Genomic DNA, 26,259 nt, shown 5'->3' with positions numbered 1-26,259 from the left:
CATAGTTATGTAGGATTGATCGGGTCCTGGTCTTCTGTGGGTTCTGTAGTCAGTCTGTATGTGGGTGAAGCTCATGGAAGGAATTTGGACAAGGAGCTTCAGTGCTTCGGGCATGTGGGGTTGGAGCCAAGTCCACAGAGAAATGCGGATGCTTATAGGTCTGCTGAGTCTGCATTTAGTGTGTTTGCTTCTAAGGTGTGAGCCTGTCTTCTTAAAGCGGCTTTCCTTGGTCTTCAAATGTACTAGAATATCATAATCTGCTATCTGGATCCCAAAGCTCCCACAATGGCACTTTCGTCCATAGATATTGCCAAATTAGCATTTTCTCGGGAGATAAGAACTGGGATCTCCTAGTCTCTTATCTTGCAGATGTCACTCTCCTTTAATTCTTTAATCTTGGCTTCTCTTATATCTGTGGACCTAATTATAATGACTATTAGAAATAAAATATTTTTTGGATAAATCCAACATCTGAACAGTCTCAGAGCCAGTTTCTGTTGACCACTTTGTTTCTTTTTTTTTTTTTTTTTTTTTTTTGAGATGGAGTCTCGCTCTGTCGCCCAGGCTGGAGTGCAGTGGCCGGATCTCAGCTCACTGCAAGCTCTGCCTCTCGGTTTTATGCCATTCTCCTGCCTCAGCCTCCTGAGTAGCTGGGACTACAGGCACCTGCCACCTTGCCCAGCTAGTCCTTTGTATTTTTTCGTAGAGATGGGGTTTCACCGTGTTAGGATGGTCTCGATTTCTTGACCTCGTGATCCACCCGTCTCGGCCTCCCAAAGTGCTGGGATTACAGGCTTGAGCCACCGTGCCCGGCCTGTTTCTTTTTTTAAGGGTATATTTTGTTTTATACATTGCATGTAAAAAAAAAAAAAAAAAAAAAAAAAATATTTTGTAACAAATGGGGTATTTTAGATACTGCATTGTGACAACTTGGGATGTGAGTTCTATCTCTTCCCCTAGAGCTTGTTATGTATTTGTTCAGTAACTGGCAGAATTGTTTGAGTAAAGTCTGTTTATCCTCCTACAATGTTAAGCCTCTGATGTTGCTCCTCGTTAAGGTGCAGTTTCAGGCAGGCCCATAGACACACTGAATGAAGTGGTTTTGGTTGCCCTCTCTCTTTTCCCATGATTGTACCCAGCTGATAAGCTCCACTAATTGCCAGCTGATTGCTCAATTGTTTGCAGCACTGCCTTGTTAACGATATTGTTCTCTAAATGAATTCTATCAAATTGTCTCCTTTTAAGGAATGATTTCTGAAGTCAGTGTTTGACGTTTATTGCAACCCAAGGATGCCTCCTCCCAGCTTTCTTATTATTTGTTTCTGTCTTGCAAACTAGTTGGACTACAATTTAGCCTTTATTGGAATCTCCTTATAATTTTATTTCACCCCAACCTCCATCCTTCTTTTTTTTTGTGTGTTTGTGTGTGTGTGTGTGTGTGTGTGATGGAGTCTCATTCTGTTGCCCAGGCTGTAGTGCAGTGGCATGATCTCGGCTCACTGCAACCTCTGCCTCTGAGGTTCAAGCAATTCTCCTGCCTCCGCTTCCTGAGTAGCTGGGATTACAGGCGCCCACCACCACGCCTGGCTAATTTTTGTATTTTTAGTAGAGACAGGGTCTCACCACATTGGCCAAACTGGTCTCAAACTCCTGAGCTCAAATGATCCACCCACCTCGGCCTCCCAAAGTGCTGGGATTACAGGTGTGAGCCACAAGCCCGGCCCCATCCTTCTTTTTAAATGTAAAATATTTTTTTTTTTTTGAGTAGTTGTACATTTGTAGAAAAATTGAGCAGATAGAACAGAGAGATCTTAAGGCCCTCCCTTGATTTTCTTCTATTATTAACATCCTGCCTGAAGTGTGGTACATTTGTTACACTTAATGAGGCAATACTGGTAAGTTGTAAACTACAGTTCGTATCTGACAAGTCTTCAGTGTTCGTGTTGAACATTGTATGGGTTTGAACAGATGTCTAGTGACCTCTGTCCCATACTACAGTAACATTCACCGTAGTTTCACTGCCCTAAATATCACCTGTACTTGACCTATTCATTTCTGTCTCCTTCTCTTCCCTTTACCCTTGGCAACTATTGATCTTTTTACTCCATAATTTTCCATTTTGGGAATATCATATAGGTGGAATCATAGTTCGTGTAGAACTTTCAGATTGGCTTCACTCTACTTAGAAATAAGTATTTAAGGTTTCTCTGTGTCTTTTTTTGTGGCTTGATAGCTGATTTCTTGTTGTCATTGAATAATATTTCATGTTTAGGTACGCCACAGATTGTTTATCCACTCACCGATTGAAGGACATCTTGGATGCTTTCAAGTTTAGCAATTATGAACAAAGTTGCTATAAACATTTGTGTGCGGGCTTTTGTACAGACGCAAGTTTTCAACTTATTTGGATAAATACTGATGAGTGCACTTCTGGATCATATGGTAAAAGTACGTTTAATTTTGAAAGAAACTGCCCAAGAATCTTACAATGTGGCTATGCCATTTTGCATTCCCACAGGCAATGAGTGATAGTTCCTGCTGCTCTCTATCTTTCCCAGGATTCTGTGTTGTCAGTGTTTTGGATTTTGGAAATTAAAAAAAAATTTTTTTTCTTCTTGAGATGGAGTCTCATTCTTGTCACCCAGGCTGGAGTGCAGTGGTGTGATCTTGACTCACTGCAACCTCCACCTCCCGGGTTGAAATGATTCTCCTGCCTCAGCCTCCCAAGTATCTGGGATTACAGGTGTGCACCACCACAGCTGGCTACTTTTTTGTGTGTGTTTTTAGTAGAGATGGGGTTTCACCACGTTGGCCAGACTGATCTCGAACACCTCACCTCAGGTGATCCAACCACCTCAGCCTTTCAAAGTGCTGGGATTAACAGTGGGGAGCCACTGTGCCTGACCTAAAAATTTTTTTTAACTTTTATTTTAGATTCAGTGGTTGGAAATTTAATAATTGTGTAGTATCATGTATTTTTCTTTTAATTTGCAGTTCCCTGAGGATGTATGATGTTGATCATCTTTTTTACATGCTGATTTGTTATCTGAATATCTTTTCTGTTGACGTGGCTGTTTGGATCTTGTGCCCATTCTTAATTGGGTTGTTCATTTTCTTGTTGAGTTTTAAGAGTTCTTTGTATATTTTGGACATCAGTCCTTTATCAAGTGTGTGTTGTGTAAAGATTTTCTCTCAGTCTGTGGCTTATCTTGTTGTCTTTAAAGGTGTCTTTTGCTAGCAGAAGTTCTAGTTTTAATGAAGTCCAACTCATCAATTCTTTCCATTCATTGATGATGTCTTCAGTATTATATCGATGAAGTCATTGCTAAACCCAAAGTCACCTACATTTCCTTTTATGTTATCTGTTGCGAGGGAGTGATGACTATCTGGACTGGTGTAGGCATAAAAGAATTTACTGGCCGGGCTTGGTGGCTCATGCCTGTAATCCCAGCACTTTGGGAGGCCGAGGTGGGTGGATCACCTGAGGTCAGGAGTTTGAGACTAGCCTGACCAACATCGTGAAACCCTGCCTCTACTAAAAATGCAAAATTACTGGGCGTGGTGCTGCATGCCTGTAATCCCAGCTACTTGGGAGGCTGAGGCAGGATAATCACTTGAACCTGGGAGGCGGAGATTGCTGTGAGCCGAGATCACTACATTGCAGTCCAGCCTGGTTAACAGGAGCGAAACTCCATCTCTAAAAAAAAAAAAAAAAAAGAATTTACCTCATTGAGGCAAAGGTTGCAGTGAGCCAAGATTGTACCACTGCCCTCCAGCCTGGGTGACAGAGTGAGAGTCTCTCAAAGAAAAGGAAAAAAAAAAAAAGGAAAATTTTAGCTTGTTATAGGTAGGGAAGGTAGACTTATTAAAGAAAGTAGGAAAATACATTGCTAGGGAGGCAATGGGCGGCTTGCAACAAAGAAGCTGACTGCAAACAAAGGATTGCCTGAGATTTTATAAGCTAGTTCTTAGGCTCTATGCTGAAGAGGGCTTTGTGTAGCGCTGATAATGCCAAGGTTGTGATGCAAGATTCTTAGTCATTTTGCCAGCCAAGGACCTCTGGCCAGTGACACCCCCACCTGGGCCTTGCTTGGGCACGCTACCTGCCACACAGGAGGCTCCCCATCCACTTGGCCCAGTCTGGCTTGCACAGCAACTCAGCCTGCGGCTGGACCAGCATGCTCCAGCCTGCCTGTGTTATAGCTTCTACCTGAGATGGGGGGTTCACCAGCTCTTTTCTCACATCCAAGAAGAATGAGGATGCCCTGACAATTGAAGGATGAGGAAGGTAGAGAGAATTTTATTGAGTGATGGAACAGCTTTCAGTGGAGAGAGGACCTGGGGGCAGTTTCTCTCCTTGTGTGGCTAAGCCCAGGGCTTTTATGGGCTCAGAACAGGGGAGTGCATGCTGATTGGTTTGTGCATGTGCAAAAAGGTTAAAACAAAGGCACCACCCAAAGGTGGGCACAGCATTGTGAAAAAACAATTAGGAAGTGCAGGTGTATGTAAACCAGGTGAAGGGCGGGGATCAGTCAGAGGAAAGAGCACCAGGCAGGGAGTCAGCTTCTCAGTTCAGTCCGTGGATTTGACTCGTAGCTTGGCTTTTAGGCTTTAAATTGTCCTTGGCTTGGAGGTGGGATTTCCCTGGGGACTTGGCCCTACCTTTCTAGGCATTTGTCTGCCTCCTGCCACTATCAGTGCAGTGAGCTAACTTGCAATTTTTTTTTTTTTTTTTGAGGCGGAGTCTCGCTCTGTCGCCCAGGCTGGAGTGCAGTGGCGATCTCGGCTCACTGCAAGCTCCGCCTCCCGGGTTCCCGCCATTCTCCTGCCTCAGCCTCCCGAGTAGCTGGGACTACAGGCGCCGCCACCACGCCCGGCTAATTTTTTTGTATTTTTAGTGGAGACGGGGTTTCATTGTGTTAGCCAGGATGGTCTCGATCTCCTGACCTCGTGAACCGCCCGTCTCGGCCTCCCAAAGTGCTGGGATTACAGGCTTGAGCCACCGCACCCGGCAAACTTGCAATTTTTTATGTCAACCGAGGGTCTGCTGGTAGCCAGGCACAGGAAGATTATGAGTTGTTTGTGCAGTAGGGCTGTGTGTTCCAGATTATGAAGAAAGGCAGACTTGTAGCTTATCTGCTTCCCTTTTTTTCGGTTTCCCCTGCTCCCACGAGTCTGACTCCCCTTCCCTAATTAGGACTCTACATTATCTTCTAGGAATGATCTGGTTTGAGTTAATTTTGTGAAATATGTAAGGTCTATTTATAGATTCTTATTTTTGCATGTAAATACCCAGTTCCAGCACCATTTATTGAAAAGAATATCTTTTCTCTATTGAGTTCCCATCGCTTCTTTGTCAAATATCAATTGACTATATTTGTGTAGGCATATTTCTGGGCTCTCTATTCTGTTCTATTGATCTGTTTGTCTATCATTTTGCCTATGCCATGCTGTTTTGATTACTATGGATTTGTAGTAAATCCTGAGGTTGAATAGTATGTCTTCCAACTTGGTTCTTCCTCAATATTGTGTTGGCTATTCTAGTTCTTTTGCCTTTTCATATAAATTTTGGAGTTAGTTTATTATTCACAAAATAATTTGGTGAAATTTTGATTGGGATTGTGGTGAATCCATAGGTTAAGTTATAGAAAATTGACGTGTTGACAATAGTGAGTCTTTCTATCCAGGTACGTGGAATGGCTCCCCATTTATTTAGATAGTCACCAAATCAAAATTTGGTGAAATTTTGATTGGGATTGTGGTGAATCCATAGGTTAAGTTATAGAAAATTGACGTGTTGACAATAGTGAGTCTTTCTATCCAGGTACGTGGAATGGCTCCCCATTTATTTAGATAGTCCCTGAGTTTTTCTTTTCTTTTCTTTCTTTCTTTTTCTTCCTTTTTAAAAAAATTTTTTGATTTTTGTATTTTTGGTAGAGATGGGGTTGGCCATGTCAGCTGGCCATGTTGGCCAGGCTGGTTTTGAACTCCTGACCTCAGGTGATCCACCCCTTTTGGCCTCCCAAAGGACTGGGATTACAGGCGTGAGCCACCACGCCCAGCCTGTCTCTGATTTTTTCAATAGAGTTTTATAGTTTTTCTCATGTAGAACCGCTACGAATAACAATATGGTGGTGGAATGGTTTGGCTGTGTCTCCACCCAAATCTGAACTTGAATTGTATCACCCAGAATTCCCCCATGTTTTGGGAGGAACCCAGGGGAAGGTAATTGAATTATGGGGACCGGTCTTTCCCGTGCTATTCTCGTGATAGTGAATAAGTCTCACAAGTTCTGATGCATTAATCAAGGGTTTCTGCTTTTGCTTCTTCCTAATTTTCTCTTGCTACTGCCATATAAGAAGTGCCTTTCACCTCCCACCATGCTTCTAAGGCCTCCCCAGCCATGTGGAAGTGTAAGTCCAGTTAAACCTCTTTTTCTTCTCAGTCTCGGATATATCTTTATCAGCAGTGTGAAAACAGACTAATACAGGTGGTTTCTCCAAAATTGAAAATAAAATTACTATATGATCTCACAATCCTGTTTCTGGGTATATATCTGAAAGAATTGAAAGCAGGGTCTTAGATATTTGCAAAGCCATATAAATTGTGTTATTATTCACAGTAGCTGAGAGCTGGAAGCAACCCAAATGTCTATCAACAGAAGAATAGGTAAGGGAGGATTAACTCTGGGCTCTGTATATGATTCCATTGGTCTAAATGTCTGTCTTTATGCTACTTCCAAACTATTTTGATTACTGTAGCTTTGTAATATGTTTTGAATTCTAGAAGTGTGAGGCCTCTAACTTTGGTCTTTCTTTTCAATATTTTTTTGGCTATTCAGGTTCCTTGGGATGACATTTAAATTTTTGGATGGGTTTTCTCGTTTCATGGCCTGTTTCCCCTCCAAGGCAAAATCTCTGAGGCAGTGTTCTGTAATTGTGGGTGGAAACAATGACAGGTTACCCAGCCCCCCCACCCCACCTTGAAACTTCAGGCACCCACTGGTAACTAACTGAGAGCTCATTGTGGAGGAGCAGCAGTCTGAGGTTCTTTGGATTGCTTCCCCACATAATGAGCCACTACCTCATGAACTCGGCAAGGATGGTCAGGGCCCCCATCTTCTCCGTTTGCTGCATCTAAGGCAGGGCCCCTATTTCACAAGTAGGTCTTGAGTGTTAAAAGGGAGCCTCCAACTCTCAAATGCACTTGCCTCAAAACAAATAGATGGGGGTTGGATGCGGAATGCTGTGTTGTCTCTGGTTTTAGAATCAGGGCAGTAGTAAAGATGACTAAACTCTTTATTTGTATAAACCTTTTGTGGTAGTAAATACCTAAAATATTAGCTTAAACTTTGAAAGGTGATTTTTTTTTGTTTGTTTGTTTTTTTTTTTGAGATGGAGTCTTGCTCTTGTTGTTCAGGCCAGAGTGCAATGGCACAATCTCAGCTCACTGCAAGCTCTGCCTCCTGGATTCAAGCAATTCTCCTGCCTCAGCCTTCTGAGTAGCTGGGATTATACATGCCCATCACCACACCCAACTCATTTCTGTGTTTTTAATAGAGATGGGGTTTCACCATGTTGACAGGGCTGGTCTTGAACTCCTGGCCTCAGGTGATCTGCCCACCACGGCCTGTCAAAGCGCTGGGATTATAGGCATGAGCCACCATGCCCGGCTGAAAGATGATAAATTTTGAACGTATGTAGATTTAGATTTCCATCCTATCTTCTCTACTTAAAAGTCAAGAGATCCTGCACAATTCACTCATCTTCCCTGAGACTGTTAACTTATCTATGCTATGGGACCAATGACACTTCCTTTTTTTTTTTTTTTTTTTTTTTTGGAGACGGAGTCTCGCTCTGTCGCCCAGGCTGGAGTGCAGTGGCCGGATCTCAGCTCACTGCAAGCTCCGCCTCCCGGGTCTACGCCATTCTCCTGCCTCAGCCTCCCGAGTAGCTGGGACTACAGGCGCCCGCCACCTCGCCCGGCTAGTTTTTTGTATTTTTTAGTAGAGACGGGGCTTCACTGTGTTAGCCAGGATGGTCTCGATCTCCTGACCTCGTGATCCGCCCGTCTCGGCCTCCCAAAGTGCTGGGATTACAAGCTTGAGCCACCGCGCCCGGCCGACACTTCTTTTAAGGCTTTTTTTTTTTTTTTTTTTTTTTTTTTTTTGAGGTGTAAGTGCCAAAATCTTTGTGAAGGATCTGAAACACAGAATCTAAACTGATAACTGTTAATTCCATTTCTTCCATTTCTCTTTTCTTATTATTTATACCTCTTTTATTTATTTTTTTTGTGAAATACCTCCTTTATTTTAAGATACTGCAAACATTAAATAGATTTCTGAATTGAAATGCTAAGTACTGTAAAATGTAAAAAATTATTTTTGCTGGGCATGGTGGCTCATGCCTGTAATCCCAGCACTTTGGGAGGCTGACGTGGGTGGATCACCTGAGGTCAGGAGTTCAAGACCAGCCTGGCTAACATGGTGAAACTCAGTGTCTACTAAACAATACAAAAATTAGCCAGGCATGGTGGCGGGTGCCTGTAATCCCAGCTACTAGGGAGACTGAGGTAGGAGAATTGCTCAAAACTGGAAGGTGGAGGTTGCAGTGAGCCAAGCAGATACCACTGCACTCCAGCCTGGGTGACAGAGCCAGACTCTGTCTGAAAAAAACAAACGTAATTTATTGAGATATATACAGTATTGCTTATTAATACATTTTATATTGTATCCATTAATTATTCTAATAGTTGTAGTTATTTTTAATATTTTTGTCTTTTGACTTTATACTAGAGTTAAAAGTTATTTGTATGTTATTTCTTCAACATTCAGGGTAAAGATGGTTCAGGGTAAAGATAGTGGGAGAAAAATTATGTCTACTAAAAATCTTTTTACTTTGTGTTTCCCACAGCAGGATACCTTGCTTTAGGCTCTGCTCAGTAGACAGTGTCCAACTGTGTGCACAGCCTGAGGCTGAAGCTGACAGAAACCAATTAGTGCATATTGTTAAGTCTTAAAATGAGATGCAGGGAAGATCCCTAATTAAATATACTACAATATCATCATCACTGTCATTTTTATAACAGGATTGAGAGTAATAGAGTAAGCTCTATTGGTGCTAGAGAATTCAATTGGTATCATTCTTGTTCTCTAGATGCTGTTACCCTTTGCTGTGGTGGGGAGTATGGATGAAGTGAAAGTTGCAGAAAGGATGGTCAGAGACCATCACTACCCTTGGGGAGTTTTGCAAGGTAAAAATGAAAGAGGGCAGGCTTTGGAATGATTAAGTTAAATATATGTGTATCATTCATAGTCTCAAAGTAACATTTTAACTTGGGCTAATATTGGTAACTCTGGTAATCTGTAAGTTAACAGTTACTAATGAGGAACATAAACTCTGTTTTATTTAAACTAATGCTTACTCTAACCGTGATTCATTCTCATAGAAGTTTGCTGAATGCTGCTTTAAGCCAAAATCTACAGAGTCTGGGAAGAACCTCTTTGTTTATCCCAGTGTTCCCAATGCGCCATGTACATATTATCTGTCTCTGTATCAATCATGATATTGAGAATGCTGGAAAGCTCTTTAAACAAAACGGAAGCAAAAATACTAGTGTGTAGACATGTTACATAAACTCATTACTACCTAATGTAGAAACCATTTTAAACTGGTCACTAGAAAAAAGAGTGATAAACTTTTTAAAACAAGAAAGTACATTTTACCTTTGGCTAAAGATTATACCTTTGACATTTATATAATTATTTAGTGTCATACTAAGTTAGAATAGTGTAGTAAGCAGTAATTTATTGTCTGATTCATATACTTGTGGTACTAATTATTGGAGAATGGAAAATTTCTACTTGTACTGGTTTCCAAATGATATGGTTTTGTTTGTTTGTTTGTTTTTTGAGACAGAGTTTTGCTCTTGTCACCCAGGCTGGAGTGCAGTGGCACGATTTTGGCCCACTGCAACCTCCACTTCCTGGGTTGAAGTGATTCTCCTGCCTCAGCCTTCCTAGTAGCTGGGATTACATGCACCTGCCACCACACCTGGCTAATTTTTGTATTTTTAGTAGAGGCAGGGTTTCACCATATTAGGCTGATCTTGAACTCCTGATCTCAGGTGATCCACCTGCCTCAGTCTCCCAAAGTGCTGGGATAAGGCATGAGCCACCGTGCCCAGCCCCAAATGATGTTTTTAGTAAATTGACATATTAGAGATTTAAAAATTTGTTAAACATACTTAAAACTTAATGTTTTAATATTTGTTGTATCATGTTGTATTACATATTAGTATATGTTATAAAATATATAACTACACTATGTGGATGTATAAAATTTGGTCACAGTATTAATCACAATAAACCATACATTGTCAGTTTTCTGGACATGATAAATACAGGAGAGAGCCATATAAATTATTTTTCTTTAATCTTCATTGACAAAACTGTATGTACTTTTCATGTACAACATATTGTTTTGAAATACATATACATTGTGGAATGGTTACACTGATTTAATTAACATATGTGTTATCTCAATTATTTTGTGATGAAAACTTAACATCTATCTTAGCAATTTTCAAGAATATAAAATATTTTTATTAATATGGTCACTATGTTGTACAATAGATCTCTTTAACTTTTTCTTACCTAACTAAAATTTTGTAGCTTTTGACTAACATCTCTCCTACCATACCCTCTACCTAACTCACATAACCACCATTCTACTCTCTGTTTGTACAAGTTTAACTTTTAAAAATTTGATCTATTAGTGAGATCATTTACTATTTGTCTTTCTGTGCTTGGCGTATTCACGTAGTGTAAAGTCCTCCAGTTCCATCCATGTTGCTGCAAATGATAGGATTTCCTGACTTTTAAGGCTGAATAGTATTCCATTGCACATGTATGCCACAGTTTTTTCTTCATGCATCTATTCATGGACACTTAGATTGCTTCCATATCTTGGCTCTTGTGAATAATGGTAGTGTAGGTATCTCTCTGACATACTGACTTCATTTTTGGGAGGTAATATATCCAGTAGTGAGATGGCTGGATCATATGGTCATTGATTTATTTTTAATTTTTTGAAGAAACTCCATACTGTTTTTCATAATGGCTATCCTAATTGACATTGCCACGAACAGTGTACAAGGGTTCTCTTTTTTCCACGTCCTCACCAGCACTTGTTTGTCTTATTGATAATAGCCATTTTAGCATGGGGAAGTAACAGCTTATTGTGTTTTTAATGTTTTTTTTTTTTTTTTTTTTTTTTTGAGATGGAGTTTAGCTCTTGTTGCCCAGGCTGGAGTGAAATGGTGTGATCTCGGCTCACTGCAACCTCCGCCTCCTGGGTTCAAGCAATTCTCCTTCCTCAGTCTCCCAAGTAGCTGGGATTTTTTTTTTTTTTTTTTGTATTTTTAATAGCAACAGGGTTTTGGCGTGTTGGTCACACTAATCTTGAACTCCTGACCTCAGGTAATCCACCTGCCTCAGCCTCCCAAAATGCTAGGATTATATGCATGAGCCACCACACTGGGCCTGTGTTTTTTAATTTTTAATTTTTATGGATACATAGTAGGTGTATATATTTATAGGGTGCATGAGACATTTGATACTGGCATTCAATGTGCAGTAATCACATCAGGGTAAATAGAGTACCCGTCAACTTAAGCATTTATCCTTTCTTTGTGTTATAAACAATCCAATTATACTCTTAGTTATTCTAAAATGTACAGTAAATTATTGTTGACTGTAGTCACCCTTTTGTGCTATCAAATACTAGATCTTATTCATTCTATTTATGTATTTGTACCCATCAACCATCCCCACTTCTCTCCCTCCCAATCGTTTCCTAGTTACTGGTGATTAACATTCCACTCTTTATCCCCATGGGTTCAATTGTTTTAATTTTTAGCTCCACAAATGAGTGAGGACATGTCTTCCTGTGTCTTGCTTATTTCACTTAACATCATGTCCTCGGTTCCATCCATGTTGTTGCAAATGACAGGATCTCATTATTTTTTATGACTGAATAGTACTCCATCATGTATATGTACCGCATTTACTTTATTCATTCATCTGATGATGGATACTTAGGTTGCTTTCAAATCTTGGCTATTGTGAATAGTGCTGTAACAAACACGGGAGTGGAGCTATCTCTTTGATATACTACTTTCCTTTCTTCTGGGTATACTCCTACTAGTGGGATTGCTGGATCATATGGTAGTTCTATTTTTTTTTTTTTTTTTTTTTTTTTTTAGGAAACTCCGTACTGTTTTCCATAGAGACTGTACTGATTGACATTCCAACCAACAGTGTACAGGGATTCCTTTTTCTCCACATCCTCACCAGCATTTGTTATTGCCTGTCTTTTGGATAAAGCTTTTTTAACTGGGGTGAGATGATATCTCATTGTAGTTTTTATTTGCCTTTCTCTGGTAATGAGTGATGTTGAAAACCTGTTCATTTGCTTGTTTGGCATTTTAAAAAACCCAAAATGAGCAGTTACTTCACACATGTTAAAATGGCTGTTGTCAATAAGACAAAAGAAGAGATTTGTATGTCTTCTTTGGAGAAATGTCTATTCAGATCTTTTGCCCATTTTAAATTGGATTATTAGATTTTTTCCTATTGAGTTGTTTGAGCTTCTTAAATATATTCTGGTTATTAATCTCTTGTCAGATAAATTGTTTGGAAATATTTTCTCATTGTGTAGGTTATCTCTTCACTTTGTTGATTGTTTCCTTTGTTTTGCAGAAGGTTTTTAACTTGAGATGGTCCCATTTGTCTATGTTTGCTTTGATTGCCTGTGCTCATAGGGTATTACTCAATAAATGTCCTAAAGCGTTTCCCCATTGTTTTTTGTAGTAGTTTCATAGTTTGGGGTCTTAAATTTAAGTCTTTAATCCTTTTGATTTGATTTTTATATGTGGTGAGAGATAAAAGTCTAGTTTCTTTCTTCTGCATATGGATATCCAGTTTTCCCAACACCATTTATTGAAGAGCTTATCCTTTCCCCAATGTATGTGCTTGGCACCTTTGTTGAAAATTAGTTCTCTGTGGCTGTATGGATTTATTTCTGTGTTCTCTATTCTGTTCAATGGGTCTATGTGTCTGTTTTTATACTGATACCATGCTGTTTCACTTATAGCTTTGTAGTATAATTTGAAGTCAGGTAATGCGATTCCCTCCAGTATTGTTATTTTTGCTCAGAATTGCTTTAAGTATTTTTTTTTTTGGTTCCATATACATCTTAGGATTGTTTTTTCTTTTTCTATGAAGAATGTCATTGGTATTTTGATAGGGATTGCATTTAATCTATAGATTGCTTTGGGTAGTATGGACATTTAACAATATTATTGACTCTTCCAATCCATGAACATGTTTTATGTCCTCTTGCATCAGTGTTTTATAGTTTTCATTGTAGAGATTTTTCATTTTTTTGTTCATGTTTATTTCTAGGTATTTTATTTTATTTATAGCTACTGTAAATTGGATCAGTTTTTATTTCTTTTTCAGATTGTTCACTTTTGGGTATAAAAATGCTACTGATTTTTGTAGGTTGATTTTTGTGTGTTGTAACTTATTAATTTTGTTTATCAGTTCTAATAGTTTTTTTTTGGTGGAGTCTTTAGGTTTTTCTGAATAGGAGATCAAATCATCTGCAAACAAGGATAATTTGACTTCTTCCTTTCCAGTTTGGATACTCTTTATATCTTCTCTTGTCTTATTGCTCTAGCTAGGACTTCCAGTTTAATAACGGCAATGAAAGTGGACATCCTTGTCATTTTCCAGACCTTAGAGGAAAAGCTTTTAGGTTTCTTTCCATTCAGTATGATACTAGCTGTGGGTCTGCGATACATGGCTTTTATTATGTGGAAGTATGTTCCTTCTATCCCCAGGTTTTTGAAATTTTTTATGATGAAGGGATATTGAATTTTATCAAATGCCCTTTCAGCATCAATTAAAATGATCATATGTTTTTTGTCTTTCATTCTGTTGATATGATGTACGATATTGATTGATTTTTGTGTGTTGAAGCATCATTGCATCCCTGGGATAAAGCCACTTGGTCATGAGGAATGGTTTTTAATGTGTTGTTGAGTTCAGTTTGCTAGTATTTTTTTGAGGGGTTTTTCATCAATGTTCCTCGGAGATATTGGCCTGGAGTTTTCTTGTTTTAATGTATCTTTATATGGTTTTGGTATCAGGGTAATACTGGCCTCGTTGAATGAGTTCTGATGCATTCCCTCCTCCTGTATGTTTTAGAATAGTTTGAGTAGAATTAATATTAGTTCTTTAAATGTTTGGTGAAATTCAGCAGTGAAGCCGTCATATCCTGGACTTGTCTTTGCTGGGAGACTTCTTCTTATATCGGTTTTGATCTCATTACTTGTTATTGGTCCATTCAGGTTTAGAATTTCTTCATGGTTCAATCTTGATAGGTTGTATGCATCTAGGAATTCATCCATTTCTTCTACGTTTTTTAATTTATTGGCATATAATAGCTCATAGTAGCCTCTAATGAGCCTTTGGATTTCTGCGGCATCAGTTGTAATGCTTCCTTTTTCTTTTCTTTTTTTTTTTAATTTTTTATTTTCAGAGATGGGGGTATCACAATGTTTCCCAGGTTGGTCTCAAACTCCTGGCTCAAGCAATCCTCCTGTCTCAGCCTCCCAAAGTTCTGAGATTACAGGCGTGAGCCACTGCACCTGGCCATAATGTCTCCTTTTTCATCTCTGAGTTTATTTATTTGGGTCTACTCTTTTTTTTTTCCCCTAGTCTGGCTAAAGGTTTGTAGATTTTGTTTATGTTTTCAAAAAATAAACTTTTCGTTTCATTGATCTTTGGTATTTTTTCATTTTAATTTCATTTATTTCTGCTCTGATTTTTATTCTTTCTTTTCTTATACTAATTTTGGGGTTGGTTTCCTCTTGCTTTTCTAGTTCTTTAAGATGCATTGTTAGGTTGTTTATTTGATGTTTTTCTGCTTTTTTTGATGTAGGAACTTGTTACTATCAACTTTGTTCTTAGTACGGCTTTTGCTGTATCCCATAGGTTTTGGTATGTTATATTTCCATTTTCATTTGTTTCAATAAATTTTAAAATTACCTTCTTTATTTCCTCATTGACCCACTGGTCATCCAGGAACACATTACTTAATTTTCATGTGTTTGTGTAGTTTCCAAAGTTCCTCTTGTTATTGATCTATACCTTTATTCCTTTGTAGTCAGGGATAATACTTGATTTCATATTTTGAATTGTTTGAGACTTGTTTTGTGGCCTAACATATTCTCTATCCTTGAGAATATGCTACATGCTGAGGAGATGAATGTGCATTCTGTAGCCATTGTATGAAATGTCCTGTAACTGTCTTTTAGGTCCATTTGGTCCATACTGCAGATTAAGTCTAATGTTTTTGCTGTTTTTCTGTCTGGATGATCTGTCCAATGCCAAAAGTGGAGTGTTGAAGTCTCCAGCTATTATTGTATTATAATCTTTCTCTTTCTTTAGCTCTAATAATATTTCCTTCATATATCTAAGTGCTCCAATGTTGGGTACATACATATTTATATTGTTTATGGTCTCTTGCTGAATAGATTCTTTTATCAATAAGTAATGAATCTTCCTTGTCTGTTTTTACAGTTTTTGTCTTGAAATGTATTTTATCTGATATAAGTATACATTTTCGTGTTCTTTTTGGGTTTCCATTGGCATGGAATTATCTTCCCGTCCCTTTATTTTTAGTCTATGTGTGTCTTTTTAGGTGAAGTGTGTTCTAGTAGGTAACAGATCGTTGTTGTTGTTTTTTTCTTTTTGGAAATCCAATCAGCTACTCTGTCTTTTCTTTTCTCTCTCTTTTTTTTTTTTTTTTTGAGACAGAGTCTTGCTCTGTCACCCAGGCTGGAGTGCAGTGGCACAATCTTGGCTCACAGCAACCTCCACTTCCTGGGTTCAAGCGATTCTCCTGCCTCAGCCAGCTGAGTAACTGGGATTACAGGCGCCCACCACCATGCCTGGCTAATCACTCTATATCTCTTGATTGGAGAGTTTAATCCATTTACATTCAATGTTGTTATTGATAAGTAAGGACTTACTCTTGTCATTTTGTTATTTGTTTTCTGGTGGGTTTGTGGTCTTCTCTTCCTTTTTACCTACTTTCTTGTCTTCTTTTTAGTCAAGGTGATTTTCTCTGATGGTATGCTTTAATTTCTATTTTTGTGTATCTTTGTACGTTTTTTGATTTGAGGTTACTATGGGGCTTGTATATAACATCTTATAATCCATTATTTTAAACTGATTACAACTTACCCCGATTGCATAAATGAACAAAGAAACTAACAAACAAGCAAAAACTAATAAAAACTTTACACTTTAATTTCATCCCTCCACTTTATTAACATTTTTAAAATTTCTATTTATATCTTATACTGTCTATGTCTTGAAAAGTTGTCATACTTATTATTTTTGATACATTTACTTTTTAGTATTTCTACTCCAGATATGAGTGCTTTACCCATCACAATAATCTTGTTTTAACATTCCATGTGTATCTGTATACTTACTATTTGGTTGGTGCAAAAGTAGTTGCAGTTTTTGCTATTAAAAGTTATGGCATTAAAAGTAATGGCAAAAAACACAGTTCCTCTTTTTTTCTTTGAGACGGAGTCTAGCTCTGTCGGCCAGGCTGGAGTGCAATGGCGTGATCTCAGCTCACTGCAACCTCTGCCTCCCGGGTTCAAGCAATTCTCCTGCCTCAGCCTTCTAAGTAGCTGGGATTACTTAGGTACTTGGGTGGGTGCCCACCACCATGGCCAGCTAATTTTTGTATTTTTAGTAGAGATGGGGTTTCACTATGTTGACCAGGCTGGTCTCGAACTCCTGACCTCGTGAGCCTCAGCCTCTCAAAGTGCTGGGATTACAAGCATGAGCCACCGTGCCTGGCCTGCAGTTCCTCTTGAATCAACCTAATATTACCAGTGAGTCTTGTACCTTCAAATGGTTTCATATATATATATATATATATATATGAATTCTCTTTAGTATTTATTTTAGGACAGTTTTGGTGTTAATGAAATCCTTCGACTTCTATTTGTCTAGGAAAGTCTTCATTTCTCCTTCATGTTTGTAGGATATTTTTGCTGGTTATACCATTCTTGGCTAAAAGGTTTTCTTCTTCAGCATTTTACATATGTCATGCCACTCTCTCTTGGCCTGTAAGGTTTTCACTGAAAAGTGTGCTGCCAGACACGTTGAAGCTCCATCGTATGTTGTTTGTTTGTTTTCTCTTGCTGCTTTTAGGATCCTTTCTTTATCCTTGACCTTCGGGAGTTTGATTATCACATGCATTGAGGTAGTCTTCTATGGGTTAAATCTGCTTGGTGTTCTATAACCTTCTTGTACTTGAACATTGATATTTTTCTCTAGGTTTGAGATGTTCCCTGATATTATCCCTTTGTCTCTCTGCCTCCTTTTTAAGGCCAATAACTCTTAGATTTGCCATTTTGAGGCTATTTTTAGATCTCGTAGGCACACCTTATTTTTAGTTTCATTTTTCTTTTCTTTTTTTTCTTTTTTTTTGAGATGGAGTCTCGCTCTGTCGCCCAGGCTGGAGTGCAGTGGCACAATCTCGGCTTACTGCAAGCTCCGACTCCAGGGGTCGCGCCATTCTCCTGCCTCAGCCTCCCGAGTAGCTGGGACTACAGGCGCCCGTCACCATGCCCAGCTAATTTTTTGTATGTTTTTTAGTAGAGATGGGGTTTCACCGTGTTAGCCAGGATGTTCTCGATCTCCTGACCTCGTGATCTGCCCATCTTGGCCTCCCAAAGTGCTGAGATTACAGGCGTGAGCCACCACATACGACCTCATTTGTCTTTTGTCTGCTCTAACTGTATTTTCAAATAGCTTTCTTCAAGTTCACTAATTTTTTCTTCTGCCTGACCAGTTCTGCTGTTGAGAGACTCTGATGCATTCTTCAGTATGTCAATTAAATTTTTCACTTTCATTATTTCTGCTTGATTTTTAAAATTATTTTAATCTCTTTGATAAATTTGTCTAATGTAATTCTGGATTTCTTCTCTCTGTTATCTTGAATTTCATTGAGCTCTTCTAAAACAGCTATTTTGAGTTCTCTGAAAGGTTACATATCTCTGTCCTGAGATGTGTGATTGGGATTGGTCATTAGTGCCTTACATGGTTCATTTGGTGAGGTCATGTTTTCTGGGATGGTCTTGATGCTTGTCATTGTTCATCTATGTCTGGGCATTGAAGAGTTAGATATTTATTGTAGTCTTTGCCATCTGGGCTCAGTTGTGCCTGTTCTTCTTGAGAAGGTTTTCTAAGTATTCAAAGGGAATTTACTAGGGAGTACCCTAAGCCAAGTAGCACTGTGATTCTAGCAGACTCATACTGCCTCAGTGGTCTTGGATAATATCTGGGAGGATTCCTTGGACTATTAGGCAGAATCTCTCAAACCGTTTTCTCGCTTTCTCCCAAACTGAAGGAGTCTGTCTGTCTGTACTAGGTTACTTGGAGTGAGGGAGGGGGGACATAGTTGCTCCTGTGAACACCACAGCTGCTACTGTGCTGGGTCACATGTGAAGCCAGCAAAGTACTAGGTCCTGCCCAAGGCCCATGGCAACTACTGCCTTGCTACTACTGATGTTTAAGGCCCAAGGGCTCTTTAGTCAGCAGGTGGTGAGTCCTGCCGGGCTGGGTCCGTCTCTTCAGTGCAGCAAGTTCCCTTCTGTCCCAGAGTGAGTCTAGAAATGTCCAGGAAGTAGGGCCTTGAATTGGGGGCTTCAGGAATCAGTTTAGTGGTGTATTTTCCTGTGGTTGAGCTGCTACTCAAGTTGTAAGACACAGTTCTCTTCTAATCTTCCTTCTCTTTCCCACAAGTGGAGGGAGTCTCTCTTTGAGCTGCACTGCCTGGAGTTGGGGGAGGTGTGATACAAGCACTTCTTGGCCACCAAAACTGGTATCTCATTGGGTCATGCGCATTCCCATTCCACTGGCTCTGAGCAAGTTCAGTACCTGAATTTGCCCAAGGACTGCAGACCTGCAGACCTTGTGGTCTGACTGCCTTTCAAATTTATTCAGGACCTCAGGGCACTTTAATTAACTAGTGGTGGAGGCAGCTGGAACTGAAGTTCCTATCTGTCTCTGGCATGGGAAATTCCTCTTTAGTGGGAGCTAGGTTAAATGCTCCCTTTGGCCAGGAGTGGTGGCTCACACCTGTAGTCCCAGCACTTTGGGAGGCCAAGGCGGGCAGATCACCTGAGGTCAGGAGTTCGAGACCAGCCTGACCAATGTGGTGAAACCCTGTCTCAACTAAAAATACAAAAATTAGCTGAGCATGGTGTTGTGCAGCTGTAGTCCCAGCTACTCGAGAGGCTGAGACAGGAGAATCACTTGAATCTGGGAAGTGGAGGGTGCAGTAAGCGGGAGATCATGCCACTGCACTCCAGCCTGGTTGAAAGAGCAAGACTCCATCTAAAAAAAAAAAAAAAAAAATGCTCCCTTTGTGGGCACTAGCAGAATTCTGTCCTGTGTTGTGTTCCACTGTGACAGGGCAGTCACTGAGTTCCAATGCAAAGTCCCATAATCACTTCACTCTCCCTCCCCAAAGCACCCAGATTCTCTCTCTGTTCAGTATGGTGCTGCTGGGGGATGAATGTCAGATGGTATAGGCTATGCAAGACTCTCTTTACTGCAATCTTCAGTGCCTCTTTTCTTGATATAATATTAAAACCAGGTACTGAGATTGCTCACCTGATTTTTCGTTCTTACGAAGGTGCTTTTTTGCATGGATAATTGTTTAATTTGGTGTTTATGTAGGGGAATGATTGATGAGAGATTCTATTCAGCCATCTTGCTCCACCCCACTCCCCATTTTAGCAATTTTGAAATATATAGTGGCTTATTATTAACTATGGACACCATGCAATGCAATAGATCACTGATTCTTATTCCTCCAGTCTAACTACAACTTTGTACCGTTTGATCAATATTTTCTGTTTCCCCATCCCTCTGTCTCCCTACTTTCCTCCACTCACCACCTGTCTACTCTCTATTTCTGTGAGACTTTTAGTTACCACATGTAAGTGAGATTATACAGTATTTGTCCTTCTGTGCCTGGTCTATTTCTCTTAGCATAATGTCCTACGGTTTCATTCATGTTTTACACATGACAGGATTTCATTCTTTTTAAAAGCTTTATAGTATTTTATTGTGTACCTTGTTGAAGGGCACTTAGATTGTTTCCATATCTTGGCTATTGTGAATAATGCTGAAAAATAAAATGCTTAAGAATAAATCTAACCAAGGAAGTAAAATATCTGCACACTAAGAACAGTAAAACTTGGCCAGGCGCAGTGGCTCATACCTGCAATCCCAGCATTTCGGGAGGCTGAGGTGGGTGGATCACTTGAGGCCAGGAGCCTGAGACCAGCCTGGCCCACGTGGCAAAACCACTTCTCTACTAAAAATACAAAAACTTAGCCATATGTGGTGGCGGACACCTGTAATCCCAGCTACTCAGGAGGCTGAGGCAGGAGAATCACTTGAACCTGGGAGGTGGACGTTGCAGTGAGCCGAGATTGCACTACTGCACTCCAGCCTGGACAACAGAATGAGTCTCTGTCTCAAAAAAAAAAAAAAAAAAAAATGCTGGGTGCAGTGGCTCACACCTGTAATCCCAGCACTTTAGGTGACTTCCTACTGAGCAGCCTTCAGCCCTGAGGATGGACAGCAATAGGAGACCTTGGCATCCCACTGCTCCCTTATGCAGCTTCCTCCACCAGCAAAGCTTTTCCCATGTCCCTGCTCCTTACTGGAATCAAGGGACACCTGGTCAGCCAAGACCACGACCACAGCATCTCAATTCCAAGGAGCCTGGGATGTGTGGGAAATGGTGCCTTCAGGAGCAAGGGCTAGAAGACAGCCCAGGAGTGCCTCATGCACACTGCAGAGGGTTCTCCAAGGGGGGCAGCTGGAGCAAGAGCCTCAAGAGGGCCTGCTCTACCCACCAGCATCGGGGGGCTCTGTGTGCTGAAAAGCCCAGCTGGTTCCTGTTTGGCACCTACAAGAAACCATGAATCCAGCTCTTGGGATGAAGGTAGGGCCTGGAAAACCATCTGGATGGGCCCCTGGATAGACAGTGGGCACAGGCAGGCAGGGGAAGATGGGTGACCTGCATCACCACACACTCTCAGCATCCAGTTTATCAGCATGTCATCTACTGTCATCTCAAAAAACACCCCTGCCAGCCAATGACAGCAAGTGTCCACTTCCTAATGCACAGTATATAAACTGCAGAGACACACATCAAACCCAGGGGGTCTGACTGGATATTCAAAGACTGCCCAGGGTGACCTCATACTGGTAAGCCCCCAGGAACTACTCTATAGGGAACTTGACAGTGGCTTCCCTGAACCCGTTAGGTTAAAATGCAAAGTTGGCTTTAAAAACAAATAGAAGGCGTGGATGACAAGATTCTAGATAATGGTCCTGCCTAGGACCCGAGGCCCCCTTTGCAACACAAGTGGTCAGCTCAACTTGGTGCTGTTTTTCTCTTATGAGCTTGGATTTCCAGAAGTAGAACTCCTGCTGGCTTCCTTCAAAAATGCACACCCTCCTTTAAAAATGCACACCCTCCTTTAAAATGCACACCCTCCTTTAAAAATGCACACCCTCCTTCAAAAATGCACACTGTCTTGCGACACGTGTCAGGCGTAGCTCCCACTACCGGAAGAAGTGACCTACTCTTTGGCTGAGAGAGCTTAGGCCATGGTCCTCACACTCCACTATGGGCCAGAAAGAAATTATTGCTCATTTTTAGGTGGGATAATAATATTATGATTTTGTCTTTAAAAAGGCTCCCTTATGTTTTAGATTGGGGGACCTGTCTATGGATGAAATAATTTAATGTCTGGGATTTGATTCAAAATAATACTGGGGACAGTGAGTAGGAGTAGAGATGCAACAAGATTGGCCATCTATGGGTAACTGTTGAAGCCGGGCTGTGGGTGTATAGGGTTCATTTTACTATCCTGTCTACTTTTGTATATGTTTAAAGTTTTCTATAATAAAAGCAGAATGAGGAGGAGGAAGAAACACACAGCAACGTGAAAACACAGCTCTTCAGGTTCTGGCACAGGAGTGCGAATGAAGGCTGAGGGCCCGTGAATCTGCTTTTCTCAGGCTCACTGCAGGCCAGTGAGAAACCTCAGCTTCAGGGTCCCAAAGCCTGCAGAGGCCAAGAGTCTGAGGCCAGAGGTCTGCTGGAGCAGCCCCTGAAAGGGTCCCTGTCTATAGTCAGCCATCATTTAGGCTGCAGTGGGCTCATCAGTGCCAGGAATATGAATGGCCTCACAGTCTATTTATTCTTGCCCAGCATCACTGTCAAGATCACAGTAAGCAGTGTGTCAGGATCTATGCATGGAGCTGGCTGAATCTTTATTAAAATCTTTTTTTTTTTTTTTTTTTTTTTTTTTGCCCACAGTGTTCCCAATTTGTTTCTTTGTTCCTGGTATCTGGAGTCATGCAGTTTCTGATATTTGTCTTGGAGATGGAGGAAGTTTGACAAGTCATGGTGGTGGAAAGGTAGTATTTATATCCTGAAAAACCTTTTCCATCCAGCGAGAAATACCACCCCATAGTCCAGGCTGCTGTGTCCGAGCCGCCTCCAAGTCTCTTTATTTTGGAGGCCCTGGTGAGGTTCTCAGCATGGCTGGCAGGTGCTGTGGCCCAGAACGTAAGTGAAAGTCCAATCTGACTCACGTTTATCACCTAGAGCGGGTGTTCTACATGTATGTGTTCTTAGGACCCCAGGGCCGGAAGAGGTGACCCAGGGCCTCAGGCGCCACACACCTCCTACAACCCTTTGGCCAAAGCATCTGTCTCCTTACACGCTTTACTCACTAGGGGTCTAGGGATGGCCTTTTTTTTTTTTTTTTTTTTAAGGTTTCTGCTTCTTAAAAAACAAAACAAAACAAAAGATATTGGGAGGCCAAGACAGACAAATCTCTTGAGGCCAGGAGTTTGAAATCAACCTGGGAAACATGACAAAACCCCATCGCTACTAAAAATACAAAAATTAGCCAGGGATGGTGGTGTGCACACCTGTAGTCCCAGCTACTCCAGAGACTGAGGTGGGAGAACCCTTGAGCCTGGAAGGTGGAGGCTTCAGTGAGCTGAGATCATGCCACTGCATTCCAGCCTGGATGATAGATCAAGACCCTGTCTCAAAAACAAACCCAAATTTTTTAAAGTTTGAAAAGCACTAATTTTGATATATGGGGAAGAAATGAAAATGTAGCAAGAGAGTATGTAGAACTAGAACCAGTGGGAATGTAAAATGGTACCACCACATAAAAGAGCTTAAAAATTCAATAGATGCCTACCCTTTGATCCAGCCATTCCACTCCTAGATATTTGTCAGGATAAATGAAGGCATGTGTTCATATAATGAGTTATACACAAATGTTCATAGCAACTTTATTTGTAAAATCCCCAAACTGGACCCAAACAACCCAAATGTCCACAGATGAACTGATAGATAGTGGCATATTCATGACAGGGAGCACGATTCAGCAGTGAAACAGAACAAACTGTTGATATACACAACAACAGATGAATCTCAAAGTCATTCTCTTGAGTGAAAGAAGGCAGACAAAAAAATACAAACCATACAACTCCATCAACATATGATTTTAGAAAATACACATTCAACTGTCGTGACAGGAAGCTGATCTGTTTTGGAGTTTGTCGGGGAAAGGGAGGTAGAGATGACAAAGGGGCGTGGGCACCACTCAGGGGTGAAGAACATGTTCACTCTCTCGATTGTGGGGCGGCTTTACAGGTGTATACATATCTCACAATTCATCCAATTGCACACCTTAAATCAATTATACCTCAACACATTTGTGGGAAAAAATTTAGTAGGAAAAACAGCTTTAATAAAATGTGGTCAGGAAAAGAAAAACCCTCTCCAGGGCTGAGACAGAAATTCATTCCAAACCAGGTTTTTCCAGCAATCTATGTCTCCTGAGCCCCACAATGTGAATGGCACCCTGCTAGGTGCTGGAAGAGGCACAAAGCTAATGGTTTAATTGGGAAGATAAGATCTTGACACATCGGCCGGGCGAGGTGGCTCAAGCCTGTAATCCCAGCACTTTGGGAGGCCGAGACGGGTGGATCACGAGGTCAGGAGATCGAGACCATCCTGGCTAACACAGTGAAACCCCGTCTCTACTAAAAAATACAAAAAAAAAAACTAGCCGGGCGAGGTGGCGGGCGCCTGTAGTCCCAGCTACTCGGGAGGCTGAGGCAGGAGAATGGCCTGAACCCGGGAGGCGGAGCTTGCAGTGAGCTGAGATCCGGCCACTGCACTCCAGCAAGGGGGACAGAGTGAGACTCCGTCTCAAAAAAAAAAAAAAAAAGATCTTGACACATCAACCGCCACAGGGCGACGTGACAGGTGTCTCATGTATATCAGCGAGAGCTGCAGGTGTTATGACTTGAGATGATCAAAGAAGGCTCCTTGGGAGAAGCAACATTTGAGTTATGTCTTGAATATATAGAGTTTTGAAAGATGAAGATGGAGAAAGCCGTGTTCCAGGCGGAGAGACCAGCATGAAGAGATGTACAGATGGAGAAGAGCCACTGTTTTAAAAAAAAAAAAAAAAAAAAGGTAAATTCAGCAGCAGTGTTTTTCATCGAGAGGAATAATGGGAGGACATTATGGAGGCTGGATGATGGAAGTCCTTGAGTGCCAGATGACAGAGCCTGGATTTATAAGGCAGCCATGGAGGGCAGAGGAGAAACATGGCTCATTCATTAATGAAGCCTTTACTGCGAACCTGCCATGTGTCACGTCCAATGTGGGGGGCCTTGGGATACAAAGATGACCCCTGCCAGCAGAGCATGCATCTGGTGAGAGATCTTGATACGTAAACACATAAACAAAACCAGATGGTGTTGGTACCTCAAGCAGAGCCTCCAAGGGCACGTATTATCCAAGATTCTTTTACTTGAAGTGATAGACATTGAACTCCAATTGGCTTAAGTAAAAAGGAAAATTTACTGGCTCACATACATGAAAGTTCCTGGGGGCATCAGGTACAGTTGGATCCAGGAATTCCATCCATGTCATCAGCACTGCTCCTTGTCTCTCAGCCTTGCTTTCCTCTAGGTTGGAACCATCTCAGGTCAGCTTTCTTTAAGGGGTAGCCTGAGGATCTCAGCAGTTTATGCTATGCTTAAACCCAAACAAAAGATCTCTTTCCCAATAGTCTCAACTGAAGTCCTGGAATTGAGTCTCATCATCTCTTAATTTCCCTAGCTTAGTCACATGCCCTTTCATGAAACAATCCCTGTGGCAAGAGCGATATCATGCTCTGATTGGTCATCAGTGACATGCCTGGAGTGGGGGTCAAGTCTGCCGCATGTGCTGAGACTGGGGAGAAGTTTTCTATAGTAGACAGCATTGGCTGCATAACCCCACACCCTCGAGCTCCTTTTCTCTTTATCTCCATTTTGGAGGCTAGAAAAATGAAATGCTAGCCTTCCTCATCTCCTTTGCAGCTAGAGAGAATCTTAACACAGCTCTAGCTAATGAGATATAAATGGAAGTATGCTGGGGGCAACTGGAAAAACTTTGGCTTTTCTCATTAAAAAAAAAAAAGAACAAATGCAAATTGTGCTTCCTTCTTCTATTCCTTCATCCTGCTTTGAGTGCTGATGTGATGCCTGGAGCTGCGAGCATGAGGATAGAAAGGCTGAATCAAAGCAGGCAACCACCTATCTTCAGACTTAGTGCTATGTGAATGAAATAAATCCTTATGTTGCAGCCACTCTGCGTCAGCTTTCTTATTTGCAGCTGAATGCATTCGTAACTTATCCATCCCTATATGAAAGTCTGGGTGCTGTCATCTGAGGAATGAGGAACTGGGGCTGGAGAGACAAAAACAATTTCAGGGAGGGTGCAGAAGAGGGCAAAGCCAGAGGAGGCTGCAGGCAGGTAGGAAGACGCAACTGTCTCTAGAAAAGAGGGACACATTCAAGAGAACCTGAGAAAGAAGAATTGTTAGGTAGAGGGAAAAAGCTAGGAAGGAGGTAATGACAAGGAAGGTTTGAGTCTGGACACCTAAACCATCCTCAGAATCCCTGGTCATGCAATAGAAGCATGAGCCATGAGCCGTTCCTAGGGCTGTAGATACACACAGAGACAGGATGACTTAGACCCAGCTCTTGTG

At 41.0% G+C, this 26,259-nt stretch overlaps 1 protein-coding gene across 1 annotated transcript in view; it reads left to right on the top strand.

Moving 5' to 3' along the window:
* Positions 1-25,695, top strand: part of LOC141406932 (uncharacterized) — a 61,302-nt gene extending 35,607 nt beyond the window's left edge. The window contains exons 7-8 of the mRNA XM_074036522.1: positions 9,156-9,252; positions 24,586-25,695. Of these exons, the coding sequence (XP_073892623.1) occupies positions 9,156-9,252; positions 24,586-24,593 (105 nt within the window). The 3' untranslated portion in view covers positions 24,594-25,695. The remainder of the gene's footprint in view (positions 1-9,155; positions 9,253-24,585) is intronic.
* The last annotated feature ends 564 nt before the right edge of the window (positions 25,696-26,259 follow it).

This window comes from Macaca fascicularis, chromosome 3, assembly GCF_037993035.2.
Source record: "Macaca fascicularis isolate 582-1 chromosome 3, T2T-MFA8v1.1".
Classification (NCBI taxonomy): domain Eukaryota; kingdom Metazoa; phylum Chordata; class Mammalia; order Primates; family Cercopithecidae; genus Macaca; species Macaca fascicularis.
The sequence above is the reverse complement of the archived record's forward strand: the minus strand, read 5'-3'. Positions and strand labels throughout refer to the sequence as shown.